At 41.9% G+C, this 16,998-nt stretch overlaps 1 protein-coding gene across 1 annotated transcript in view; it reads left to right on the top strand.

Moving 5' to 3' along the window:
- Nucleotides 1-3,415: 3,415 nt before the first annotated feature.
- fgf22 (fibroblast growth factor 22) overlaps nt 3,416-16,998 on the top strand; it is a 30,383-nt gene continuing 16,800 nt past the window's right edge. Inside the window, exon 1 of the mRNA XM_044043485.1 lies at nt 3,416-4,412. Coding sequence (XP_043899420.1) covers nt 4,040-4,412 — 373 coding nt within the window. The 5' untranslated portion in view covers nt 3,416-4,039. The remainder of the gene's footprint in view (nt 4,413-16,998) is intronic.

The following is a 16,998-nucleotide window of genomic DNA, read 5'->3' on the forward strand; positions in this document are numbered from 1 at the left end:
TGATCCAACAACACAAAGCAACGTTGCACACACTGAAAGCATAAATTGCATAATTGCTAAAATGATTAAAGAATTTACCTGTGAATAAAATATGTGATCATTCCCATATGTGGCTCATGCTTTGCATCTACAATCGAGGCAAAGTAGTTGTCATGTATCTGGAAACGGTTTTATCCAAGGGAAACAAGTACCCCTCCAGCAAAAACATACGAGTTGCACACATAAAAGCAGTAGGTCAAGGGTGAGCTGCTAAAAACACAACTACAGGAGTAAGAGGGAGAAAGAAAGAGACATGGACTTAGCAGGCAGGCAAAACAATTAATAATAGGGAGCTATTACTGAGGGACTGTCAGTGCGAGGAGGGAGGTCAGGTTTCAGACCCTTTTGAGGACTTTGATGGTACAAAACAGGCCTCATTATAGAGATATTATCTCTATTCATACACTTACAGAGCCGCTTGGATCCCTGCTGGGAAAGATTAGGTTCCTCCACTTGAGAACATCCTCCTTGGGTGCCTGGATCACAGAGTGGTGTTCTCAGCTCAGGACACACCCACACAACACAACTCAACTCAGCTCAGACTCATGAGCGTTGAAGTTACACAGTGGGCCGCACACTTACAAATAGTGCCTGAGATAGACAATAACATGCACCACTTTGTTAACTGGACGTGTATCAAATGGCCAGTGTTTGTAATGAACTTGAAACAATCTAAATGGCTGTATTTTGCAACATCAAAGACGCATACTGTAAAACAGCGAGGCACCGCATATTAAGAACTTTAACAAAGAAATACATTATGCTTGTGGCGTCTGAGCTCAGAGCCTAAACATTTACTTCCGACACACCACAAAGTAATCTGCTGCCACATCAGATGTTCACACGAGGCCCGAGCTTTGCTGTTGACCTCCGGGGCAACTCCGAGTTGACAGCACATAGAGTGATTGTATGATTTTAATTACATGGAATTTCACAATAGGAAGGACAACTGGAGCATCTTGTACGTTCTCTTTTCCTGTCTTTATTCTGTTTTGTTTGCATTCATGTTTCCTTTTCGTTTTGAAGAAGAGAAATAGAAACTTAGAGAGAAATAGAAATTTATACTAAAAAGTAAAGTTTAACCAATATATATATATATATATATATATATATATATATATATATATATATATATATATATATATATATATATATATATATATATATATATATATATATATATACATATAGAGTGCATTGTTTATTTGGCATGAGGTGTGCAAATTAACACAATCAATTACACTTGGGGCAAGTGTGCAATTGCGTCATTAAAGGAACACATTTTTTACTGTACCCTCTGGGAAGAAATATATTGATAATATATTGTCTTTTCTTTTTCAGTTATGCTGGATTTTCAAGGACAGAGACGGGAGAGAAAATATGAGTAAAGACCCAGAACGCATATTAAGCCAGAGGAAGTGTGGTTTAATTCAGGATGAAAGTCTGTGGTTTTTCTAAAGGGTCGCAGAAATTTGCTTGGCCAGGGGAAATTAAGGGTTAACGCTAACTGGTTTCTCTCACATAGATTTTGTGTGGCTAAAATTTAAATAGAGGCTGGGGACAGTAATTGTCTCGAGGCAGTAACAAAAAGAGTGTGAAGTGAATGTTATTAGAATGTATTAAAATGTATATTCTTAAACATTTAAAAAACTAAACTATGATTTTCAATAATGGATGTCTGTTGCATTTGTAAATTGGGTCCATTTCTTGATCAGTGACTTATAACACGCAGCATTTATGTCTTTATTTTCTTCAACCAAAAACAATGAAGTAAGCAAATGAGCTATTCCTCTATTGTTTCTAATACACATGAAGTGCAGCATTCAGTTCCTGCACATTTGCAGTCTGCAAGCAAATCTACAGCTGTCCATGGTATCATCTGATCTCATTGACATGCGACCAACCCTTAGATTTTCTTATCAATCAGCCCCCTCATCATGTGGGTATAATTCACAGGTGGTTAGCTTTATAAGGGATAAGCAGGTCTACTTTGTCTCCTAAAGTTTTTGTAGTATTTATTCATATTATATCCATCCATCCAGCTATCCATTATCTACCACTTTATCCTCAAGGGTCGTGGGGGGTGCTGTGCCAATCTCAGCTGACATAGGGCGATAGGCGGGGTACACCCAGTTCGCCAGTCCATCGCAGCGGCTACATACTATATATAATGTTACATTTTTGCCTAATTTGTACAGCAATTGTTAGTTTTACCCACTCGTTTCAAGGGGGTTCAGTTTCTCAGTCAAAAGGGACCTGGAGGCTCATACATTGAACCAAAGTGACCCACCACCTGACCTCCAAACTGAAGGCACTAGCCAATACAATCTGCCAATCATACATGAACAGTTTAGAGTACTGAACATAAGTACTACATAGCAACAGCAAGACGCTAGCAAAGTAAATATGCATGTTTCCTGAATGTAAAAAAAAATGCCCTTGTACATTCAGAAATGATACAGAAAAACATCACCACCACGATTGCTTGTTTAGTTTAGAACAAGCCTTGTTCTAATCGGGTTAATTACACAGCTTGTAAAAAGCAGACAAGTGTGTGGGAAGTCACAAAAAAAGGTGCTTTTCATTTCGGTCCTGTTCTGCCAAAATGAAATGACAAAGATCAGAGAGGGCCCCTCAATGAAATATTGACACACGTGATCAGAGAGCCTCTCAGACTTCATCTGCACTAACTCCACCAACACTCCTGCAACCTGCTCTGTGTTTCTGACTGCTTGATAATTCAAACCAGCGACCATAAAAAAAAAAAAGGGAACGGCTCCCTTAATTTGCCCCATGTGGACAGAGAGAGGAAAAGAGAAGTGAAGGTGTCAAAAGCGGTTTCCTAGCTGGGGTCACTGGACAGTAATGGAGGTGATTTGAGTTACAAAAAGCTTCAGTCTTCACATCAAGGTGGGACACAACAGAGGGCATGGGATTGAAAAGGGGATGAAAGTCTTTCCAGGTGTCTGCGGCTGTGAAATGAGGGCAATAAAACCCTCAGGTGAGAAAGTTGCTCACAGAATAAACTTTTCTGAGTGAGCACAGAAGGGGAAGAGTGTTTGTTGCAGGCTCTCTCATTTGTTTGAAATGGTTATGAATGAGTGAAGGTAGCCCCACCCCACCTCCCTCTACACCACCCCCAACCCGCTTCTTTCAACCCCCTTGATGCCGGCCCTGCCCAGGATAAAATGCAGGACAGCTCAGCCGGTGCCTCCACAGAAGAGAGGGCTGGCTGGCTGACTGACTGACTGCACACAGAAGAGCGAGAGGCCATTAGCTTACTGCTTCACTGCCCCGTGCTAGCTGACACACACACTCGCTGACTGCCACTCACTCTGACACATACATACACACACTCACTGCCTCTCTCTCTCTCTCCCTCTCTGTCGCAAACACACACTCACTCTATCCCTCCCATACTCTCGCTCTTACTTTTAGTGTCATCCTCTCACACACACACACACACACACACACACACTGATAGAGTCAGTCACCAAACCTCATTCAACTCCCTCCCAGGCGTGGGCCAGCAGCTCAGACAGGCACCTTATTACTATCCAGCTGGTAAGAACATAGCTTGCAAGGTGCACACACACACACACACACACACACTCCATCCATACACACAAACCCTCACACATCCTAGGACTTTTCTCTGTGGACCGGAAAAAGAAGAAGGAAGACAAACTGAGAGTGAACAAGTGGGATTAAAGAAGAACTTCTAAAGGAGGATTGACTTTATGAAAGACGTGGACAAACAGACAAACAGAACTGAAGATGACACTCGGAGTAACAAGCGTGTTGCTGTAGACCGGCCTGCTCTCAGCCCAAAGTGGAGACCGGTCATTGCTGACATCCAGAGGATCTCCTGTGAGTGCGAGATTTCCCTCCCTTCTCTCTTCTGGACTCCCACCCTCCTGTCATCTCTCCGCGGGGACATCTCCTGATCATCAGCATGCCTACAGCTTGCACAAGGTGCACCTTGGGAGTCTGACCCACCATGTGCAGATGGACGCCATCCGTGGATCATCTCTGTCCTGAACCTGCCCTTGGCACCACCACTGCTACAGCCTCCGCCAGGCAACTTCTCCCTCTGCCTAGTGCAGCTTCCCTGTGCCTGGCATGCTTCACTGTGCTCCTGGTCACCGCTGGCACTACCACAGGGGCCTGTCCTCCTGGCGTAGGGCATGAACCCCTTCAGGTGCTCGCCAGTGTCACCAACTGTTCGTGGACATTGGAAAGGCACACTCGCAGTTATAATCACCTAGAGGGTGATGTCCGACTACGGCGGCTTTACTCTGCCAACAAGTTTTTCCTGTGCATTGACAAAACGGGCAAGGTGGATGGCACTCGGCGGAAAAACTACGTCGACAGTAAGTAGCTGGCACAGCCAGAGTGCAATTGATGTGTGTCACATGTCAGAGATACTCTGTGACATTCTCACTTTTATTGTTATGGCCGTGCTTTCTTATCTGTTCACTTTTATAACACTTTTAAAGTTCATAGGGATATCCTAAGGTTGTATCACTGCTGAGCTATTTGTGTTGTGTTTAGAGCACGGGCGACGCGTTGCTAGGTAAGAAGGGAATACACCAGTGTGGATTTAGGTCTCCTCATGGGACAGTCGGCACTGCGTTTACAAGAAAAGCTGACTTGAGGAAAGACATTGAGCATCAGTTGGCATTGCAAACTGGTGCTGGAAAAAAAAAGCTTGAGTTTTCCTGGGGATTAACTTGTCAAAACTGTGATGGAGTTGCATCAATTGTGAGTAGCAGGTGTGAACGGAAACACGGTATTCCTACAAATGCAAACACAAATGTGTGTGTGTGTGCATAGATAGTAACTTCAGGCCAGTGTAGTGAGTTGGCCTCTGCTCTTAAAGGTAACTTGTTTTAGCATTGGGGCTCACTTCACTGACAATTGTACACACAGCTGTAAGTCCCTCTTCAGATTTCTCTGCGGGACCCTTTTTGCACCTGCTCAGACAGGACAACATTTTCTGAAGTGCACCATTAAAAGCACAACAGATTGAGATTGACATAGGTTATAAGCCTCTTGGGTGTGTCAATGGGTCCCTTTTAGATTCTTGACCTGGTCAGAGGAACCGACTCCGCTCCATGATCCCTCTCCATTAGTCACTCCATGTCTGACTGACTGGGAAGCCCTTAGAGACATTTATGCCTTTGACGGTAATATTTATGTGTTTGGTCATTTTTTATTTTTTTTTTACGAGTGGGTGAGTCAGATTTTTCCGTACAGCTACTGTGGGCAGAGGCAGCTGTTGAGTTCAGTCGACGGCCCAATCAGTCTGATGCCGCAGTCTCAGTAAGCTCCAGGCTGCAGACTGGATGACATTTGTTAACCTGTCAGGATTAGTATCTGATAAAACCACACACACACACACACAGATAAGAATTTGCAGTTGTTTAAACTGTGTTTATATTTGGTCAAAGTTCAGACATTATTTGCAGCACTACACAGTATGTTAGCTACTATAATAGAATATTACTCGAAAAAGTTGCTTAGTTTGACACCTTAAAAGTCGAGCAGGAAGACTGGTAGCAAATTGGAAACATGAGAAGGCTTTAAGTGGGGGCAAAAGTGATGTCTGGTGATGGTGAAGCTTGTGCTTTTCCTTGTCACACTCGTGTCATTTACGCTTAGGTGGTTGCAGTAGCTCTCAGAAAAAGTGCAGTCCCCTTAATTAGTATGCCCTCATACACTTTGGCCATCATCCTCTCATTTCCTTTGGTGGAAAGAACAATTCTTTCACACAGAGTAAGGGTGTGTACCAGCACCCTGAGGTAAGCGTCCTGCCAAACCAATGGTCATGTAAGCTTTTCCTCAAATTTAACAAAACGGATCTTGTGATCGGTCTGTGGTCACACCTTAAATCGAGACTGATCCAATTTAAATTTCAAGTCTTGCTGTATTCCTTTGTGAGGCTTCTGTTATGTCTACCATATTCCCAGACGATAACATGATACTGATATGGTGGCAATGCTTAAGTGACAGGACATACAGGAAGTTGTACATATTTAATGAAACAAGCGGTGGCAGTGATACTTGACTGCAACATCTGACCCAAGAAAGAACCCAAGAGATTTATTTTTTTAAGTTCTATAAATATTTGAGACAACCTTTGCATCTGCTGTAAAACATGCAGTATAATGTACATTTAAACAGGAATACATGCATATGTGCGTGTTTGCAAAAACACATTACGTCCACAGTTGTCAGCTCAGGACTGTACTCAGCTTCCATGAACGCTGCCCCCTCCTCTGTCCTCTGTGTTGCCCTTACACTCTTGTCGACACAGCGTATATTACCCCAACAGCTCTGCCTGCTACACCCCGGCCTTGGCCTTCACCTCCACCCCTCTCAGTTTTTCCAGCCCCAACTCCCAACTCCCTCTCAGGTGCAAAAACAGTTGGAATTAGTCAACAGGCTCTCTGCTAATTGAGGGTGGAAAATTTTGTATCAATCCCAGTGGAGCAGGGGCATGGAACAGCTGAGGGAGAAACACGGGAGGGATGAGAAAGCTGGACAGAGTTGAAAAGAGGCAGACAAAATGCAAAGCATACACAAATGAGTGTATTTTTGTTTTTGTCACACGTTCGCATTCCAGTACATGAGGATTTATGTGATAAATCAATATGACGCAGGAGTCATCGCAAGTGTCCTACGTGTCCTCGTAAAAGGACAAATAAAAGATTGAGTTTAAAGTGATGAAATTTAAAACTATCAGTTGCAACAGAGGTCAGACTAAACGTGTATCAGTTACTGTACATCGCCAAAGTGCTCTGAGAAAAATGTCCTGCCTTGTCACAGCATGCAGAAATATACACAGACAGGAGCTTCAGGTTTCTGTTCCTGAAGTGTGTGTAATCAGAATCAAGCACGCACGTGTTACAGCTGAACATTTGCTTATCAAACCGGAGCGATAGGGATCAGATAAGATTAATGACACGGTTATAGACTACAGCCTGTGAAACCACACACTCCCTTTTTGGAGCCACATATAATTGTAATTATAAACTACTTAATCAGCACAGTTGCTAAAAATAACTTGATCTGTCCACAAGAGGAGACAAAGTACAGTAGTTTGAGTGATAGAAGGAGAGGGCTTTGACGTGTTTTCCTTTTGACCTGTGGCAAAGCAGAAAATGATCGAGAGGAAAAACACAACCAAGTGTTTACAAAAGCTCGGGAGGCAGGTATGCATCATATCCTGTCCTGGGTCATCAGTCATAGCCTGCTAATTAGACTTTTCTACAGCACAACAGCTGTGCCGGCACACCCAGCGACTTTTTCACAATCAAGTGCACCAGCAAACCACACAACTGAGTAAAGAGTAGAATATAGCAGAAAATAAACACAGTGTCATTCAAGTCAGATTCATGTAATATGTGTAGGGTGACTGAGTGTCTTATGGCTTTAATTAAAAGCCTTATTTCTATGTTTTTTTCCACTTTGTCGTTCAAAGTCTTCCATTTTTGGGCGACTGCACTGCATTCATTTTATGCATTATTTATGCATTATTTTTCTAGTGGGTATTTTTCATTTTCAAGGATAGCCTGTAAAAGTTTGGGTGTGTGAGGCTTAGGGCATCAAACGCTTGTGCAGACTCCAAGTAGTGACAGCCAATTGGCCATTCGGAAATAAGGTCACCTCATCAGTCCACTACATAATCGCAGAAATCACTGCTCAACTACACAAGCTTAATTCTGCCTCTACAGCCATGCCGCGTTCACAGCCAAGGCATGCTGTGTTTACCAAACTTCCTTTGGGGTGCTACATTTTGCTGTTTGAAGTGAGAGTTTTCCAAGTTCACAAGTATATTTGACTTGGATGGGTCCAGTGGGAAGAAAACCTTCCACCCACTGAAATGTGTTGTGGAAATTATTCAAACTCTGTTGTGGACAGGGGAAACTCGTGACATTAGAAAAAAAAAAACAATTAGTCAGGCTCACTGAGATGTGATTGGGAGTCCAGTGTCTGGTGCACTTGATCTTGAAAATGAAAAAAAGTGGACATAGTGCAGTACCCGTACCCGTTCCCTTGCATTTCTTATCCAAACAATGCCAAAGTCGGCACTGCACACACTCGTTTGAATCCTGCCAAGTGACCGTTGGACGGTCAGGCGATTAAAAGACAGACAAACAGCCGTTCCTTGCATTTATAGATCGACAGCCACCACAGGCTGGTTACAAAAACAACTCAGTTTGTATGGAAGTCTATGGGAAAATCCTACTCACTTTTTTGTAACATCAGTAAACGTTTTCTGGAGGAGTTAAAATCTCAGTCACTAGTTTCAGGTGTTCAATAGCACATGATGTCGGATTTGTAAATGATGTTTCCAATTAGAGGAAAATAAAAGAATAAAGCACAGCACATGTCAGTGAACTCAAGTGTGATTGTCTCAAGGGTGACTCAATCATGGTGCTGGTTAAATCATAAAACTCGAGGCTTTAAAAGTGCAGCAAGGATGTATTTTGAGTTCTACATCATAGGTGTGGGGCAGTGGAGGAAGCACGGACCGGCAGCAGAGTTATTAACCACGTGCAACTAATTGTAATAGTAATAAATAATGTTGTCACATTTGTTTATGCTAGCAGGGTAAATATCGTAATATATTTAAAGGAGTAGTGTGTCACGTAATATTTGTTTGAACTTGATATTTGGAAAAAGTGACGGCCCTAACAGTTTTACAGTTTTTAATCTTTTGTAAATATTAGACGTATTCACACATAATATTTACATGTTCAGGTATGTAATCTTCGTGTAATGAAATAGCTGTTCATATAGCTTTAATGAAGTGTGAGGTCAGATGTGTTGTTGATAATGGCATTCGCATGCCAAAACAACAGACATTACAAAATGTCTGTTCTGTTCTGTCTGCAATTTTAAATGTCTAAGGCCATTTATTCTGTCCGGGACTTTCTACATCATCACCATGACTCATTTTTGGTAGGGCTCAGATGGGAATGTGTGACAGGATCAACAGTGCCGCGGCTGGAGGGGCTAAAGAGGGAAGCACCTGGCTGAAGGAAGTGCTTTGGTGTTTTGAATCAGGAGAATACACATGTTAATGAGGCTAGGAGAAGGGCTTGGGTGTGCTCTGCTCAGTATTGAGGTGGAAATTAAAGGCTAGAGGAGTGCTGGAGCGTTTCCCGTTGCTCATTAGGCATTATGTAAGGTTTCCTCTGGGTCGTCTCAACCGAGAGAGGATTCGTGGACATTTTAGATGCCAATGGGAGGGTAAAATCCCACGAATCATGCATTTATTATTTCCCCCAAATAACGACAGTGTAAGGCCTCAGCCTGTGGGAGACACATGAAAATGGACCATTTGCCAGCTGTTGCTGGTTGTAAGCGTCTGAAAGCGACATAAAACACCAGTGACACATGCATCCATGGTAAACAGGCATGGCAAATCAATCACACTATCACCATTACTGTCCTGGGAACATCAGAGGACAAGAGTGTCAGTGTCACCCTAATTAGCCTGCTGGTCTTCACCGCCAGAGTTTGATATCCTATCATGAATAGGCAGTAGAAATGTAGCAATTAGTAGCTAACAACGTTAAGTAGTGTGTCTGTCGTGGCTCTCTGGGACGAACTGGGTTCATCAGCAGGTTTACATACTCTGACATCATATTTTGGGTGCTCAGTGGACGTGAGGGGAATACAAAGGTGAAGTGTACGGAGCCCCAGGTGTGACATGGGGGGAAGAACTCTGTTTCGTGGCCACAAAATATCAATTTGTGCACACAAATTAGTATTTCATGGCCATGAAATAGATATAAGGCAATTTAGTGTGATTGTCCTGTAGGTTGGGAGTGAGTTACAAAGGTATTCTCGAAATCCTGGCATTGCAAGGAATCATTATTACCAAAGTTCAGTAAAGTTAGAAAGATATTCCTAGATAAGAAATTCTGGGATCAAAAACATTGAAACTAAACATTGTTGAAACACATATTTTGAATCATAGTGATGTAGACAACAAACTTTAACCTCATTTCCATCAAAACAATGAACAGAAAGCAATATTTCGTGGCCACGACATAGAGTTTATTTCCCCCATGTCATGTCTGAGCTCCATAGAAGCCTCAGGATTACATAGCCATTGATAAAGGATGACTGGCTCACTATGAACATTAATGCGAAATATACTGATTTTAAGGTTAAAATTAGAATGATATTTTTTATATTTGTACACACAAATGAATTAATGGATTAACACACCAGTGAACACACAACCTGGGTCCAGGAGCAGTTGTAGGAACGAATAGCAGGAGAAAGATGCATTGATTCAGATTAATTATAATGCAGCAAACCTGATGTATGAGTTTAAGGAAAGTCCGATTTTTTGCAATCCACATTTGGAGAGCAAAATTGCTGATTTTCCCAAAATATGTATGTGGTTTGAAATGAATCAGATTTGAGAAAATGCTGTTGAGAACACACAACAGTACACACAACAGCGATTTAAAAACCACACCTCTCAAGCTAGTCATAATAGCAATGCATGGAACTCTGCCACATTTGTGCACCAGTCTCCTTCATTGCTGAGTTCTTCTTGTTCGGCACCACAACTTGACAGGGCAATCGTTCGGAGAGCATTGCTAACAAAACGACCCATGCAGACGGGTTAGTTGGACACACGACACACAAATCCAATACGATCACTTACAATTAACAGTGCAGACAGCCTCCACGCATCGGGATCAAGATCGGAACATAGTCTATGAGTTCCTCCCACAATGATTTAGGTTCTTTCTACAACGTCATAATAAGTCAGATTAATTATAGTAGAACACGGTCACAGCCAAACTGCAAGTTTTATAAAAGGGGAGTGAAGAGTTTGAGAACACATTAGTGCTCCTAATACTGTAAATTTTGTGAAAGGTGTAAAATGAGTATTAATTAGATCAGTTGGGAACAGTCGGGACAGCGTGTCTTACTCATGCAGCACCACATGTTTGAAATCATTTGCCAAAGGAAATACTCACCAAGGAGCGGTGGCAGCTCGTGCACACACACACACACACACACACACACATACACACGCACTGACATAATCAGCCCATTAAGTCAGGGGAGACAGGTCTTGCCTCAACCTCAGATAGACCAAGACAGATTAATGGTTTTGTTTCGACGCTTCCAATAAAGCCTTTCACCTCCCTGCTCGTACTGGGCCAGACATCATGTCTTGGAAGGCGTTTAACCACTGGCCCAGGAATAAAGGAATTGAAAGAGATCCCCTGCTGTAGACTGGGGGGAAAAAAAAGAAACAACTTGGCATCCCTAAATACCGGCTCTCTAACAACAGCTGCATGAGTCTAAAGGTGTTCAAATTTAACCTGAACACACATGGAGCCTGGGACTATGAAGCAATAATAAGAGGAATGTACCAGTTGCCTTTGAGGCAGATTTCCCTGCTGATCCAAATCATAAAGGAAACAATAAGAGGCAGTAAAATCAGGTGTCTCAGTTTGTCTCTCAGGTGACATTCAAGTAAATCTGGGGGTCTCCACCCTTTTATCTGCCAGTTTATAAACCACAATAACACAAATGATCTCCGTGGACTTTCAATAGACTTCAATCTCTCTTTTTATTTTAAACTTCGCCTCAAACCCCTCACACCACAACCTGCCTGTCATTCTGAAGGACTAAATATTGACTTGCTGTCAGGCAATCAAATCATAAACAGTTTAGTTTACAGCTTCTGTCTATGTGTAACAGACGCAACGTATCAACATGTGCTATCTCACAGGAAAACAGAGCGACATCACACTGAGCGTCATCTCTGGACGTGACGTACGTGCATGTTCGTAATCTGTCCTATATAGTTCTCTTAAGTTGTACTTTAGGAGAAATTAGGAGAAAATCTAATTCCTGTTCACACAAGCTCAGCGCACCTAAATATTCATGTGATTATACAATGTCTGGTGTGTTAGTGTGGCTGCAGTTCACTGCAGATACAGAGATGAATGTTGAAAAACAAAAATATAGTACTATAGACGTAGTCCAAGTTTATGAATATTAATTTACCCTTTCATGGAGGTTTATCCTAAGGTTGTTGAACCATAGTCTGGACCAAAGTGGTGAGCTGACCAAACATTGATTAAAAATATTAACAGCATCAGATGGTTCAAGAGAAATTAGCATATGTCAGACTAGTCTACAAACGAGAGATCAGGTCATGATGTAAGATGGTGGATATAGATATAGAATATAGCGTCTTTCATTTTCTGGAACTCGGCGTCTTTTCTTACTCTACACAAGTTTGGTGAATGAAAAACAAGTCCAGGTGAATGTATATATTATATGAAGCTCAAGAGTGACGCTGACTTGAATCAGTCTAAAAGAACTCAGTTAGAAAGACTCGTACAGGTCATCAAACGTGCTTTCATTGTGGCGTTTTTGCTAAAGTGACAGAACATCCAGCAACAGTCAAATTTACTTGTTTTAATCTGAATTTTTTTGCTAAAAAAATAAATACAAATCTTACACTTAGGATTACATTTTGGATTTAGTGGTGATGTTTGACAGAAAGAAAAAAAAAAACTTCTGTTAGGTTAACAGCCTCAGTGCTGAAGTTCTTTGCCTGCATGTGCTTCAAATTCTGAAGCAGGGAAGTCGCTATCTGGACTAAATAACTTGTGCAGATTTCCTGAAAGTAGAATAATTAATGCAAATGTGGGAGGCTTAAAAACAGTGACTCCGGTACAGATCCACGCATACCACCAGTTTGAGTCTATATACAGCTCTTTTCTCTGCGCTGCATTACACACATACACCCATACCTGCGTTTTATCTCTGAGGTAATTTCGCTAAACGAACATGAGCAGGATGTGAGTATCGTGTCAGGACTCTTTGAAAGTGTGTGTACACGTAGAATGAATGTGACTGTGTTTAGACCTGTGCCACTGTGGGAGCATGAAGTGGACCCTAAACTGAAAAAGATGTGCTTTTCCATTCCCTAATGGCTAATATGAACCAGACCTTACCTTGCTCTCATATCATATGCATTCTCTGTGTGTGTGTGTACTTGTATTTGTTACCTCTTCATGACTTTTTCTAGCACAAATGCTGACCTTGTCAGGACCAGTAAGTCCTTGTGGAGACCAAAACCTGGTCCTTATAAGGCATTTCTGAGGAACTGGTTATGTTTAGGGCTTGAGTTGTGTTTAGGTTAAGGTAAGGGTTAGAATTAATGGAAGTTGCAGTGTACTATGAAGAATAGCTACACAAACCTGTGTGTGTGTGTGCATGTGTGCTTTTACATGGGTGTTTTTCCCAAGTGGAGAGCATTGTAGTGATATTTGTGTGTGGAGGCAGTACAGCCCATACGTTATGCCATCATCTCAGCATTGACACAGATACTGTTCTTAAATGCAGAGGCAGATGTTTATTTTAATTGCCAGTAGAGAAGTTTTCTGTTTTTTGTGTTTTTCTGGTGAGTCATTGGTGGGTTAAGTTAGTTCTGGATTAGTTGAGCTTTATTGCTCACAATGTGTAAAATTGTTTTTGGCTCTCCGTAAAAACACACAACCTATATAACAAATACAAGTCCAAATTGATGTGTCATATAGCAGTTTTTTGATACTGGACACATCAAAAATGAGAAAATGTAAAAGGAGATTAGAGCGTGGAGCACAGGGCATCTTGAAGACTATGATCATTCTATGGTAGTTACACTTTTATAAGTTTGACTTGAACAATTTTAGATCACTGCTTGTGACTGCGTGTATCATTTATAACTACTGCAGTCATTTGACCCCAGGACTGAATGGTGATTTCATCCATCACCATTGCAGATAAAATATTAGCAGGGTTTTTTACCAGTGGCCTGAAAGAAAAGGTTTATCTAGTCATCCTTGACCAGCAAGTGGATAAAATAATACAATTTCACTAAAAACCAGAACACACTTTCACTCTGGATGGAGCGACTTCTCTCTTTCTGTACCTACTTCTCTATCCCATTCATTATCTCGCTCTTTATTCCACACCTCGTTACACATATATCACCATCTCTTTCCCTTCTGCTGTCTCCATTTCGCCCCGGTCCTCCCCTGCAGTGGATAGGATTGAGGTCAAGGCCCTTTGACCAGTGGAGCAAGCGACAGCTCTGACATGGCCCTGATTTTGCTCTTGTGCCTTCTGTCACCTTCACGTAAGCCCATCTCATTTTAATAATGTAAATATGGGGCAAGTTAAGGCCACAGAGAATATTCTGTGTCCTCGTGTTCACTCACTGGAAACTTGCTGCACACCTGAGCCACGCATGCACGCTCTTAAACTTGGCAGTACACTCTAAAAAACACACTTTCTGGTTTTCACAGTGAAACTACAAACAAAGACCACATATTTAAAAACCAAATGTCTATAAATGGCTGCAGAAAGGACAAGATTGACTAACTCATGCAATTACAGACAATGAATGCACATTAGCCAATCAGGGCAAGGCAAATATTGCATTCAACTGTCGCTGTAAATGTAAAATCACCTGTTTTGTTTCCCACAATACAACTAGATATACAGTCCTTCGTCAGATGACATGACGTGAATCCGTAATTGCCCTCCTCTTTCAATCTTTACATGTCCATTTTTAAAGGACTGGTGTGGAACATTTAGGAAGGCTTATGTGTTTAATGTATTGTGTTTGCATATGTTGCGTATTTGTTTTAAAATAAAAACAATGTTTAGATTCTGTAGCTTAGAATAAGCATATATGTACTTTAGGCCAGAAGATCCACTATCTTCTGCCACTGTGTTTCTGCAGGAGCCTAAACAGACAAACCAGCCAGAGTGTGTTTAGCAGAAACTTACAATGGCAATGAAGAACAATTACATGCTTTCCGTTTATGTGAAGGCCGCCACAGTTCACTGCTTCACTTAGGAAGATGTGTTGCGAGAGGAGGACTCCTTGTTTGTTGCAATCTGCCATTAGATGTCTCTAATTCTTACTGTTAATTACCCTAATGACATCATCGGTTGTCACAATGGTAAGATCAGTATGGACGTGGATATATTGATGTGCCTTACAACATTTGTTTTTAGTCTTTTTAGTTTACCATTCACAACCATTGTTCACTCAACAAATCTATGCAGTCAAAGTGAAACATGCATGTTGCATGCATGCACCACCATATTTGCTTTTCATTGTTATCATTGAGATCTGACATCTATTTTCACTCTAGGCTAGGAACAGGTCTACTGTACTATAAACTGACTGATGGCTTGTGCAATAACTGGGTCATTTTTGAGCCCCATGAAGAAGAGGTTAAAGAAATGTAAACAAAGCCTTTGTTTTCTCCTGATAACATTTCGACGGGCTGATTGGTTGGTGACTTAATTTGTTCTGGACAGCCTTCCAAAGCAGTCACAGATGCATCACACCATCCTATTGCAATTTAGTGGCACAGAGGGGGAATGAGCTCAGACTAAAATGGATTCCACCGTGCCGTCCGCCTCGCCCGCGGTAACAAAGTGCAGGAAACTGCAGGAGCCATGAGTCACAAAGCTCTCAGTGGGAAGATCTGCTCGTAACTGTCTGTGAAGCCTTTGATAGCTCACTATTTGCTTGTTACGGATGTGATGGATGATTTGAAGGCAGTTTGCCTTCCCCATTCTGCCTCCTTGATTAAAGAAAAAGGCCTCTTGGTCTGTTAGATTGCGGCCCCTCAGTGCCACACAGACTCAGAGGAGCAGGCCGGCTGCACACTACCTTCATTAACCTTTTTCACCTCTGTTATCCCTCAGCCTCCCGCTCCTTCAGATCGTGCTGTAGCGTTACCTTTGCCCCCAGCGTGCTTGTAAATTCAGGGTTTGATCAGCATAGGGTCGTTGCACTTTGACTCAGTTTCCTGGAGGTCCTTAATGAAATGATTGATGTTCCATTACATACAATCACAACTTAGCATGTCCGAGGAAGTTTGTGTTCAGCGGTGTAACTACCATGACGTGCATGTTGATAGAACATGCCGATTACTGTTTGGTGGAGAGTGTGTTTTTGATTCCGTTCTGCTCCAGTCTTTGACCTGTTGATAATGGGAGTCAAACTGAATTTACACAGAGCCATTGACTCCTTTGCCGTTGATTTTCACAGGACATTTTTCTTTCTATTCACATTCAGTGGTATGGTTAAAACTTTTTAATTGACTGTACTGTGAATTACTCAAATACACACATGCACAGATATATCCAGATGTGGGTGGTGATTCTGAAATATTGGGTCGGTCCGTCTGGGGATAAATCAGTAAGGCTAATCTGTCCTGTGAGGGGATGGAGGGTAATTGGTCACATTTGACCCCCGGCCTTGTGGACTATGGGAACGCGGTTTATCTTCCAGCGGTAATTGGCTAATGAAACACTTCCGCATGTCCTCTACTAGATTGTCATCCACCGGTTGGTATAGGGTGAGGCATGTGTGTGTGTGTGTGTGTGTGTGAGTGACTGTGTGGTCCATACAACAGGCCATGAGGCATTTTTGTGTGGGACAAGAGTGCATGTGTAGTCAAGAGAAAATGGCAGGATGCGGAACTCCCTGTGGCCATCTCCATGACTTTATCAACAGCATCAGACTCATGAATCCTGCAGCATAGTGATTCATTGACAGAACACACATTAATGGTTGTGTGGTTGCCATTACAATTTAAATTTAAGTCTGTGGCAGAAATGGTTAATGTAAGTTAAATTAGATCTCTGACCGAGGATAGAGCAATTTGTGTGGCCCATGCAGCAATTTGGACACAGTATACAGTCAAGAGGTGATGCATGGCAGCCACATACCTACATTTTTTAAAAAGGGATATATATATTAAAAAAGTATAACTATCTTTAGCATTTTGAACCGTTACGGTAATCCTAATTCAAAACATTGTACAGTGTGGTTGCCCAGGTTTCCAACAGAGGGATGGACCTGCACCTATGCATGATGCTACACTGTGT

Source organism: Solea senegalensis, linkage group LG14, assembly GCF_019176455.1.
Source record: "Solea senegalensis isolate Sse05_10M linkage group LG14, IFAPA_SoseM_1, whole genome shotgun sequence".
NCBI classification, from domain to species: domain Eukaryota; kingdom Metazoa; phylum Chordata; class Actinopteri; order Pleuronectiformes; family Soleidae; genus Solea; species Solea senegalensis.